The sequence below is a fragment of the Pinus tabuliformis genome, chromosome 7 (assembly GCF_031772625.1).
Source record: "Pinus tabuliformis cultivar Carrire ecotype Pingquan chromosome 7, CPIR1, whole genome shotgun sequence".
NCBI classification, from domain to species: Eukaryota; Viridiplantae; Streptophyta; class Pinopsida; order Pinales; family Pinaceae; genus Pinus; species Pinus tabuliformis.
This window is the reverse complement of record NC_142293.1, coordinates 1,467,167,625-1,467,179,736: the sequence shown is the minus strand read 5'-3', so window position 1 is coordinate 1,467,179,736 and position 12,112 is coordinate 1,467,167,625. Positions and strand designations below refer to the sequence as shown.

Below are 12,112 nucleotides of genomic sequence, written 5' to 3'. Positions count from 1 at the left end.
CTAGTTTAAACCATATGAAATTATATGTTTAAACATAAAATTAATTGACCAAATTCTAATTAAGAAAATCTAAATATAAAATAACAAGGGCTACATATTAGCTAGTACTTGCCCCTTAGATTAAATATAGCTTAATTAAACTAAAAAAAAATAGAATGCCATCACCAAAAATTAAGAAATTATATTAACTAATATTTTTTATATTAATATATATACACTTTAGTATATTTATGTGTTTTTTTAGTAATGTATATGATTTTTTATAATTAAATTATTAAATTATGTTTTTAATATCATATTAAGTCATTTTAAATTGAAAATATGGAGAAAAAAATGAGTCATGCAAATAGAATAATAGAAAAAGGAAAAAAACAAAAATCAGAAAATTAAGTAAAAAAGAAATAAAACAAAAAACAAAAAATTAGTAACTAATAGAAATAAAAGTTATTAAACAAGCCATAAGATGTCAACCAATAACTCTACAAATAAATAAATTTAAATAATAATAAAAAATAACAAAAATTGGATTTCGAAACTATATATAAACTAATTAATTTTGTGGTAAAGACGAAATAATGCAAAGTGAAAATAAAACTAAATACTTAGTACCATACCTACAACAAATATAATAAAACATTATAAAACATTATTTTTTAACTATCCGTAAATATTTCAACAATTAAGATATGAAATAAATTTCCTAGATGTGAACAAATGAAATTGGATCGTTAAAAATATCTTTCCAACACTTAACCAGATATGGCCTTTCATGTTTGGCCCTAAGAACAACGCAACTGTGTATAATATTAGCTTCCAAATCGGACGGCTTTTCTCTGCAATTATGAATTAATTTAAATTTTAAATTTATTAAATTAAAAATTAAAAAAAATATATTAAATCAAGAATTAAATTACTATACACTTCGCTCAAGCATGGCCTTAAATATTTAGGTTTCTGCCTTAAAGCAAAAGGTTATTCAAAACTTGACTGGCTTTGGTGACAAACAGATTTTTCAAAAAAATATCAGCATGGGATTTCAGTGGTCTCTCCATGGCAGGCAGGGTCACCCTCTCACAATCTGTTTTAATGCAGATGGTAGTTTATTGGGCTCACCTTTTCTTTCTTCCTATAAGTATAATCAACAAGATGACCTCGATATCAACAAACTTTATTTGGGGCGGATCTTCGGAACATAAGAAGTTTCATCTATCCAGAATGGACAGAATTTCTATGCCAAAGAACATGGGCGGCTGGGGCATAAAGAATCTATGGATTTTCGGCAAGGCTCTCCTCCGCAAATCACTCTGGAGAGGGATCTACGGGGATGGTCCATGGAGCGAGACTATCAGACAGAAATACATGAAAGGTAAATGCCTTGAATTCTGGTATAGAAACGAAGCAATTGGTATCAAATCTAGATCGGCTATCTGGCTAAGCTTCAGGAAAATAGAAATTTTCTTCCTGTCAAAATTAAGATGGAGGATTCACTCCGGAAACAGGATCTTTATTGGCCTCGATCCTATTGCTTGTAATCGCAATTTTTCCTTCCCAGAAGATCTTTTATTCGTCTTGCACAGAATGGGTGTCTTCACGTGGGACAAACTCATCTTAGATTGGATTGGCCTCTCCCCCACGTGGAAGGATGCAAACGTCATTGGACTGCCGGTTGAAGTCCACTCTACTTGGAATCAGATCACAGTCGCATTATAGGACAGCGGGATTGTTCGCAGAGGCACTTCTGACCATCTATCTTGGTCCTTTTCCAACAGCTCGGCGGCTCCTAGAGTAAAAGATATTTACTCTGCCTTCATTTGCTCAAAGGCTTTGAACTCTTCTCCAATCTTCCTGGTTGTATTTTGGAAACCAGGTTTCCCTCCTAGAATGATCCTTTTTGCCTGGCTGGTTTTTAACAACTGAAATCTTTCTTGGGACAATCTTAGGAAAAGGAGCTGGCATGGCCCCAGCAGATGCTTGATGTGCGAGTCTGAAGAAGAGACTAACTTACACATGTTCTTTCAGTGCAACTCTTCACAGAAAATCTGGTATGATCTTGCCATTTTTTTTTATTTCCCTCACAATGTCTTTGATTATGTTCATGCAGCCTTCCATTGGTGGTGTTCTCACTGCGCGACAAGGCGTCCCCTTATTGTCATCATGATATGGTATGCTTGGAAATGGCGGAACCATAAAATCTTTAGAGATTCCAAGACCCCCTTCTCTGCCATTTTTCAATGTATCTGCACTAGCTTTGAAGCTATCTCAGGCTTACAGGCCTAATACATCTGTCTTAAAATGTTTCTGTTCCCTCTATTTTGACTTAATGTCTAAGTATATGTACATCCCCAGCCCATCTAGTATCATATGTTTTCCTCTTCTGTATCTATCATACTCTGAGATATGTGCTATATGACATTCTATCTACATGATCCATCTCTACTTTGACTTGATACCCACTCAAGTCCCTTTCATATGCTTCCAATTGTAACTCTTTATATTGACTTAATATAATCTATAGTGCGTTTTCTTCTGGAAAAATATCATAATATTAAATTACTTATATTAATACCATAATGGTAGGAAGATAATATCATAATACTGTTCTTACTATTGTAATTAATATGTATTATTTACTTTTACCATTCACTGATATCATAATATTGCTTTTACTATTTTTAGATTTTAGTAACTTTCATTTCTATTAGTTATTAATTTTTTCTCTTCTGTTTTGTTTTTTCTTTTTCTTTTTTTATTTAAGTTTTTGATTTTTTTTTTTCATTTTTCTATTATTTCCATTTTGATAAATTATAAGTTTTTCCTCCATATTTTATTAGTTGTTTTATTTTTGTATTAATCTTTTTTTTGTGGTATAGAACATTCAATTTTTTTTTATATTTTGACTCTATTAATTTGCCTTTCACAAAAAATGTAATCCATAGCTTAAAATTAGGAATTCAATTTTTTATTATTATTTAAATTGATTTATTTGTAAAGTGATTGGTTGCGGTCTTATTATAGGATCTTTAATAACTTCCATTTTCATGAGTTATAATTTTTTCACAATATTTTTAAATTGAAGAAACTTATTATTATATTAAAAACATATTTTAATAAATTTAATTATAAACAATTATATATATATTAATAAAAATAAAACACACATTCTATGTGTATTAATATAAACCATTTTAGTTAATTAGATTTCTTAATTTTTGACAATAACATTTAATACTATAATATTTTACTAATAATTTTATTTTTATAATAAATTTTTTATTTAATTAAATTATATTTAAACTAAGCTAGAAATACTAGATAATATATAACCCTGGTTAATTTTTAATTTAATTAAACTACATTTCAACTAAACTACAATACCAACCCTTAATAAATTGCTTAAATTTTTTCTCTTTAAAAAATTATTTAATTACCCTCCAAACATATTTTAGAAAGTTGTACCATTCCCATGTTCTTCACAGGCTTTAACGAATAATTAATTTAATAATTTCTACCCTTCCCATGTCGTGGGCCTACTTTACCTACACCTAAAGGATTCCTCTCGCCTAGGCTTTTTGACCATATCATTCCATTTCACTTCTAACTGAAAGTTTATAAAGGCATCCCCACTACGCGTACCTATATCACGAGTTTCATCTTCACTCTCTTGTACAGTTGTATCAGTGTACTAGGTTAGTGGGTAGTGCCATTGATTATGGAACATTTTCACGCTCTTCCTCCGGAATTAAGAAGGCAATGTCTTCTGAGGGTGCCTTACACATCCCACAATACCATCGCAGCTGTATGCAAAAGCTGGGAGGCCGTGGTGAAGAGCCCCCAGTTCTATGAAGACAGAAGAAAGCTTTGCATTTCCCAGCAGTTTATTTGTTTGATAGAGTTCCGGACTTATCATTATGAATACTATCTTTCTGCTCAAGAATTTGTGATTACTGTGCATGACCTTGTGCAAGGCACCTGGGAAGAACTCCCTCGCCTTCCTGTGCAAGGCACCTGGGAAGAACTCCGTCGCCTTCCTCGTGGAATTCCAGACTGTTTCTGCTGCGTTTGTGTCAATCGAAAGCTTCTTTTGATTGGAGGAAGGAATTCCAACTACGTGGAGAGACAATATAGTGTTTTCATCTATGATTTCTCCTCTGCTAAATGGAGCCGTGGCACAGACTGTCCGCTAGAAACAGTCCATGCTGCTTGCTCCGTTTCCACGGAAGGGCTCATTTATGTTGCCAGGGTAATGGACCGCAATGATAATGCTGTGTGCGGAGCAGCAGTTTACAATGTAGAGAAAGACGAGTGGAAGCTTCTCCCTCGTATGAACCAAAAGTGGGACCATTGCTTTAGCGCTTTCATTGACGAGAAATTACTGGAGAAGTTGCTAGGAGGAATTGGCAATAGAAAAGAAGTGGTTACAATAGTACATAATAGTAGCAGAGGGTCTTTAAAAGACATGGAGATAGAAGAGTGTTTTGGTTCACAAACCAATAATTTGTTTGCAGGAACAATGCATAGAATGATTGAGTGTGATGTTGTGATCGAAGAAATTGAATAGATGTTATATGGAGATGAAATGGAAGTTAAGAAGCAACAAGAGGGTAAGGATGTAAGGGTGGTAGTAACGAACCGACAATTACAAAGTGAAGGTAACCAGCAAAAGATTAAAGGAAAATTTAAAGAAGAGACTATGTTAGCTGAAAACATAGTAAAGGATCATCATTCCATCATGATGATAGGCACAGTGGAGATAACCAGGGAAGCTGCTGAGATAGTCAATAAAGAAGAAGGACTAAACTCTCATCAAAGGATCAGTGAATGTGAGAAAGAATTGGAGCTACTAGAGAAATGGATGAAAGCACCAGTAGGGAAGAAACAACCTGATGAAGATTGCAAAGGATATGCAAGAGAAGAAGAGGAAAGAGTCCAACAAAGAAATGAGTTGGACATAGAAATTGAATTGATCATGGATTTGATGACAAAAGTGTCTCAAAGGGAAAGGAGAACACAAAGAAAGAAAAGAAGCAACAAGAAAAAGGCAGTAGCAGATTGTGAGAGCATAGCTAGTGGGGCAATGTAGCATAAAGTGTGGAGACTTGAAGAACAACAGACAACAACAGCAAACTAGGACAGAATACAGAACAAAGTATGGGATCCAGGAGGACACAGATCAAAAGCACATGATCAGGAGATCATGAGTATTTTCAACCTTCAGAGTCTAATACAAGAAAATTCATCTCAACAATATCATTCTATTTTAGTAGACATAGGGGGTCTTGTGTTTCCAAGGAAGTAGGTTTCCTATTTTTTGAATTAATGTAATTATTAAGGTTTTGGGTGATCTAAATGAGAAAATATAGAATAAGGATTTAATTAAGTATAGTGAGGCATATTTGTAAATGTTATTGAATGTAGGAGAACATGAGAGAATCAGGATAGTTAAGATATTTGAGAATTAATTGTAAAAATTAGATTAGGAGTTAGTTCATGATTTTGTGGATTAGAGAGGATCCTTAGAGATCAAGAAGATATTTTATGATTTTGTTGAGAAGGTTATGGATATAAACCAGGAATTGGTTCTAGAATCCTTTGTATAAATGTAAGCCTAAAAGGCATATTCAGCGATTAAATGGTGAGTCAGTCAGGTCGAGAGTTAGATAGGTTTTACTGAAAGCCTATGGGCAGGTAGGAGAATAGAGGCCACCGATTAGAATATCAAGCCAGAGAGAGAGAGACTCTTATGTATATACTTGTTTATTAATACAAACAACTCGATTTTGAGTTCATGTGTGTGTATTGAGTAATCGAAGGTTAAATTGTGTGTGAATTAGAGGTTCTGCATCGTAGATGTATGCAGGTGGAGTTCAAGTAGAACAAAGAGAAGAAGTGAGGATGAAGGATCATGTCGGGTTGTTGAATCCAATTGAAGGATCAAAGTGAAGTTTGAGAGTGACAATGATTAAAGAGTACACAGAGTTAAGCTGGGGAGAGTGTTGTGTGGCAGAACAATGAAAGACCAAAACCCTGAAGAAAACCAAAACTGCAGAAGAACATTAAGAAATAGCGTAAAAGTGAAGTAAACTTAAAGGCACGAAAGAAGGAATTAAACGTGCATAGGAGCCATCGAATTGTTTATATCGACGGATATTAATGGCGGAAGAAGAATGGCAGAGAAATTGATCTGGATCGTCAGATCGACAGACCTATTAGATCGACGGTGAGCAGCAACTGCGGGGGTAGGAGAGTACGGATTTCCTTGATCATGGTTGATGTCCCACACTCACTCCTAGCCGTCAATCTCATATTCAATATCTTACGTCACAGTCAACAGTGGGGGTTAAGCTGTTTTGCAATCTGTGTTCTAGTTGAAGACCTGTAAGTCATAGGATTTAATGGCCTCAATAACCCAATGGATATCAGGTCATCAAGTGCTCGGACTTTAATTCCAAAAATGGACCCGAACATTTATACATGAAGGATTTATGTTCCTTATCGGCTCCGTAAGGGCGGTTAAACATTACGCAAGTAGCTCAGCCGATATCGTTGTTAACCATTGGATCAAGTGCGCTTGATCAAATGGTGGAGGATTGCCGATTAGTTTCGCATCGTAATATTTCATGAATGAATGAACCTTGGCCTTAAGAAAATGTGTTTGCGATGTGCGATGCTCGGGTGTACTATCAACTGTCAGATTGAATGGTAAGATCGACGAAGGAGATTGAAACTGATAAAGGATTGGGCCTTAGCAGACCTGAGAAGTTTATCAACGCAAGTTAAGTTAATTTGAGTTCCAGTGGATGGTTGGGTTTAAGTGGTGATACGACGTGACAGTCATTGATTTAATGGAGTGAAATTAATGGTGGAGGCTGAACGTGATAAAAGTGAGCATCGAGAAATGTGCAAAGTCCGAGGAAAGGTGAAAAGGTAAGGTTAAGTGTGGTTTATGTTATATCTCTATTATAGGAGAATTATAATAGAAATAAATTGAGATCAATGAATTAAAAGGCTAAGTCGAGTTTAACTAAGTCTGGGACCATGGTGTGGTTAGCGTTGAGTTAAGCCAAGACCATGGACAGGCTTTATTAAAGTTTAAGACTATGGACAATCAATTATATTGGTTCTGTATGATATTTAATTAAGGGGCCTTGAACCTTAATTTATGAAGGTTTGACCAGGCAGGGTAATTGAAATTCCCGGGAGAAATGAGATTATGCATTTTATATGCATACTGTGGGTAAAGTCAGCTTAGGTTGGCATCAATCACTCACATGAGAGTTTTTGGATGTGTGGTGTATGCAGATGTCTTGGATGTGTTGAGGAAGAAGTTCGACATAAAGGGGGAGAAACTCATATTTGTTGGATACAGTGATGAATCCAAGGCATACAAGCTATACAATCCATCAGCCAAGAAAATCATAATTAGTATAGATGTGCAGTTCATAGAAGATGAAGCATGGGATGGAATTTTAGAGAATACAGTCAATGTGAAACCATGAATACCACATGAGGAGAAAGAGGGATTGATAGCAACAAGCAATTCATCAACAGTGACTCCCTCTACTCCTATTCAAGCACAACAAAGTAGGAAGCAAGTAACATTGTCAACAAATAATATGAAAACGTCACACAGTCAAGCAACTGCTTCTCCAAGCACGTGGAAAAGTGCAACACCAAGTGACATGTGAAGCCCATCTTCAAGAAGCACAAGAAGTCCAAAACTCAGAAATTTAAATGATATTTATGAAGAAGATGAAGTTGATGGTAGCATTGGTCTAAATTCCTTATTTGCATTATTTTGTCATGTAGATGACCCAGTCCATTTTGAAGATGCAGTCGAAGAAGAAAACTAGGTTTCGACAATGGAGGAGGAAATAGAAGCAATAGAAAAGAACGACACATGGGAGGTCGTGAACCTTCCGCAAGTAAAAGAAGTCATTGGAATGAAGTGGGTCTATAAGACCAATAGCAATGTTGACGGGAAGATTGAAAGCATAAAGCGAGGCTAGTTATCAAAGGATACAGGCAGCAGTATGGAAGAGATTATGTAGAGACATTTGTGCCAGTCACAAGGATGAGACATTGCGTACATTTGTGGTGATTGCCGCAAAACATAAATGGAAAGTGTATAAAATGGACGTAAAATCAATGTTCTTGAATGGAGTGCTGAAAGAGGAAGTGTATGTTGCGCAACCACCTGGTTCGAGGTTGAAGGTCAAGAAGGCAAGGTGTATAGGTTGAGGAAATCTCTTTATGGGATGAAGCAAGCACCATGCCCATGGTACAACAAAATAGACACTTTCTTGTTGGACAATGGTTTCGACAAATGTGGCGATGAGCCTACTATCTACATCAAAGAGAGTGATGGTAACATTCTTATTGTTGTGTTATATGTAAATGATTTGATTTATACAGACATTGATGATTTCCTCATCACCGATTTTGAACAATTCATGAAGAGTGAATCTGAAATGACTGACTTGGGGTTATTAAGATATTTTTTTGCGCATAGAAGTGAAGAAAACAGAAATGAAATTTTTATTTCTCAAGCAAAGTATGTGGTAGACATTTTGGAGAGGCTTAAAGTGTAGAAGAGCAAGACCGCACGAACTCCAACCTTCATGGGGTTGAAGTTGAGAAAACAAGATTGCAGCAGCAATGCCAATCCGACATTATACAAAACCATGATAGGTAGCTTGATGTATTTGTCTGTTACTTGTTTGGATATAATGTATGCAATGATTTTGGTGTCGAGGTTGATGGAGGCACCCAAGGAGATAGATTGACAAGAAGAGGAAAGGATTCTAAAGTATGTCAATGGGACAAAACAATATGGTATTTTGTATGCCGCAACAGATGATTTCAGGCTGGTTGGTTACAATGATAGTGATTGGGCAAGAAGTGTTGATCACAGAAAAAACACATTAGGATATGTTTTTCATTTGGCTTCCGAAGGCATTTAATAGGCCTTCAAGAAGCCGCCAATGGTATCATTGTCAACAGTAGAAGCTGAATATGTCGTCGCAACAATAACAACCTGTCAAGTAGTTTGAACGAGAAGGATGTTGAGGAATATTCGCCACCACCAAGAGGGAATGAAAACTATTTTTTGCAACAACAATTCCGCAATTGCATTGTCAAATAATTTTGTCTTTCATAAGAGGACGAAGCACATTGATTCTAAGTATCATTTTATTAGAGAGTTGATTAACAATGGTGAAGTTGTGTTGCAGTACTGCAGGTCACAGGAATAATTTGTTGATATTTTCACAAATCCATTGGCACATGAAAGTTTCTTTTATCTTAGAGACTACTTGGGAATTTTCAACGATGACAGTTGTGATTAAGGGGGTGTTCGAAATATTAATCCCAACCACCGCCTTAAACACACTGCCAAACACCATGCTTGCCCAGTCAACTCCTGCGGGTTGCGATTTTCTTTGCAGATGGAAGGACTGAAGTTCTCAATAAAAGTATAATGCTGACCATTCCACAACACATTAGAGATTTTAAGGCACTTAATGAATTCTGGTAAATACGTATGGGCAATCATTCACTCCACGACTATTACTATGGAGCAAATTTTGGTGGGACGTGTGAAAATAAATGTTATTGTGTTTTACTATGTGTTACTCACCAACCCTTGGTGAAGTGTAAATCGTTGTAAACGTTTCTTTTTACTTTGATGAATGATTAGTGAAATGTAAATCGCACTCTGTTTTTCCATGAGTTTTTTTGTGTTTTACTTAAGCCTATGTGTAGTTGTGATTTGCTTTTTGGCAACCGATTTCTGAGCTAGACTCCTCCTCTGCCCCTATAAATTTTTTAAAGGGTATTTGCTCTCAAGGAAAAGTTTACTGGTTGAGCGCTAGTCACATGATATCATTCACTTTCACTATCACAGAAAGGCATTGGGCAGAAATTAGATTGCCTTAGGTTTGGCTGTGTGACAAGCTACCAAAATGTTTCGAATTGGGTGGATGTGATGGGTGAGTGGTGTTAATAGTTTATAGGTAGATGTGATAGGGGAGGGGTGTTGATAATTTATATTCATGGTTGTCTCTGTACTCGCATGTGGTGGTTGAAGGAAGGACCAAGGGCTACGAAATGGTGTGAATCGAATTTGGTCTAGACTCCAGAATCACCTGACATTTATATTTTCGGAGCAAACAATAGTGGACGGATGATGGAATACGACTGTGAATTGAAAATAACAATATCCAACCCTAAGCGAAGATTAATAAGGCACAACATATTTCCTTCTGTGAGAGGCTTGCCATACCCCTCTCAAATTTTTGTGTTGGATTTCGGATCCAAGAATGTTTATTGGCCTTAGGCAGCGATCTTGGAATTGAATAATTGAATTGATAATGAGACACAAAGGCCTTCAACATTAATTTATTTGCATTCTTTATAAATTTGGTCGGTTCTCATCATTTTGTATTAAGCTGTATCATGATATATACATGCTCTTAAATACCAGGATTCGAGGGAATATTCTCCAATATCTTTCTTCATAAATTTGGCCAGTTTTCATCGTGTCTTATATATGCAGGCCCTTAGATGCCAAAATTCAAGGGAGATTCTCCAAATTCTCTTTAATTTCAAAGATGTGTCGCTAATATCGTATTTTGCGTTTTGTTTTTGTTTTTGATAGTGAAATAATTATGTACTTTAATTTTTTCCCTTTTTGTTTATTTATTTTGTTTATTTATTGTATTTTTTAAATTAATTTGGTTTGAAACTTGATAGGAATTTGTATAGTCCATTTTTGTTTATTAATTGTATTTTTTAAATTAATTTGGTTTGAAATTTGATAGGAATTTGTATAGTTAAATTAGATACTTTGTAAAAAACAAGCATTTCATTTTTTTTTAATCTAATTTTATTTATATATTAAAAACGTAGTTTAAACCATATGAAATTATATGTTTAAACATAAAATTAATTTACCAAATTCTAATTAATAGAATCTAAATATAAAATAACAAGGGCTACATATGAACAAGTGTGTATAATCTTAGCTTCCAGATCGGACGTCTTTTCTCTGTAATTATGAATTAATTTAAATTTTAAATTTATTAAATTAAAAATTAAAAAAAAAAATTATTAAATAAAAAATTAAAAACAAATAAATTGTAATCATAATATTAAATTAGTTATATTAATACCATAATGGTAGGATGATAATATAATAATACTGGTCTTACTATTGTAATTAATATGTTTTACCATTTACTGATATCATAATATTGCTTTTATCGTTTCTAGATTTTAGTAACTTTCACTTTTATTAGTTATTAATTTTTTGTTTTTTGTTTTATTTTTATTTTTTTTATTTAAGTTTTTGATTTTTTTTTCCATTTTTCTATTGTTTCCATTTTGATGAACTATAAGTTTTTCCTCCATATTTTATTAGTTGTTTTATTTTTGTATTAAATTTTTTTTATTTGTATAGAACATTCAATTTTTTTTTTTATATTTTGACTCTCTATTAATGTGTCTTTTACAAAAATGTAATCTATAGCTTAAAATTAGGAATTCAATTTTTTATTATTATTTAAATTGATTTATTTGTAAAGTGATTGGTTGAGGTCTTATTATAGGCTCTTTAATAACTTCCATTTCTATTAGTTACTAAATTTTTGTTTTTAGTTTTATTTCACTTTTATTCAACTTTTTGATTTTGACTTTTCCTATTATTTCTATTTTCGTGAGTTATAATTTTTTTACAATATTTTTAAATTAAAGAGACTTATTATTATATTAAAAACATATTTTGGTAAATTTAATGATAAAAAATTAATTATATATATTGATAAAAATAAAACACACATTCTATGTGTATTAGTATAAACAATTTTAGTTAATTAGATTTTATAATTTTTGACAATAACATTTAATAATATAATATTTTACTATTCTTGTAATAAATTTTTTATTTAATTAAATTATATTTAAACTAAGCCAGAAATACTAGATAATATATAACCCTATTAATTTTTAATTTAATTAAACTACCTTTCAAATAAACTACAGTACCAACCCTTAATAAATTGCTTAACTTTTTTCTCTTTAAAAAATTATTTAATTACCCTCCAAAACATATTTTAGA

At 33.4% G+C, this 12,112-nt stretch overlaps 1 protein-coding gene across 1 annotated transcript; it reads left to right on the top strand.

The window, feature by feature from the left end:
• Positions 1-3,709: 3,709 nt before the first annotated feature.
• Positions 3,710-4,558, top strand: LOC149253335 (F-box/kelch-repeat protein At1g80440-like). Its single transcript, XM_089454448.1, has one exon. The coding sequence runs from the start codon at positions 3,710-3,712 to the stop codon at positions 4,556-4,558; it is 849 nt and encodes a 282-aa protein (XP_089310574.1).
• Positions 4,559-12,112: the final 7,554 nt, after the last annotated feature.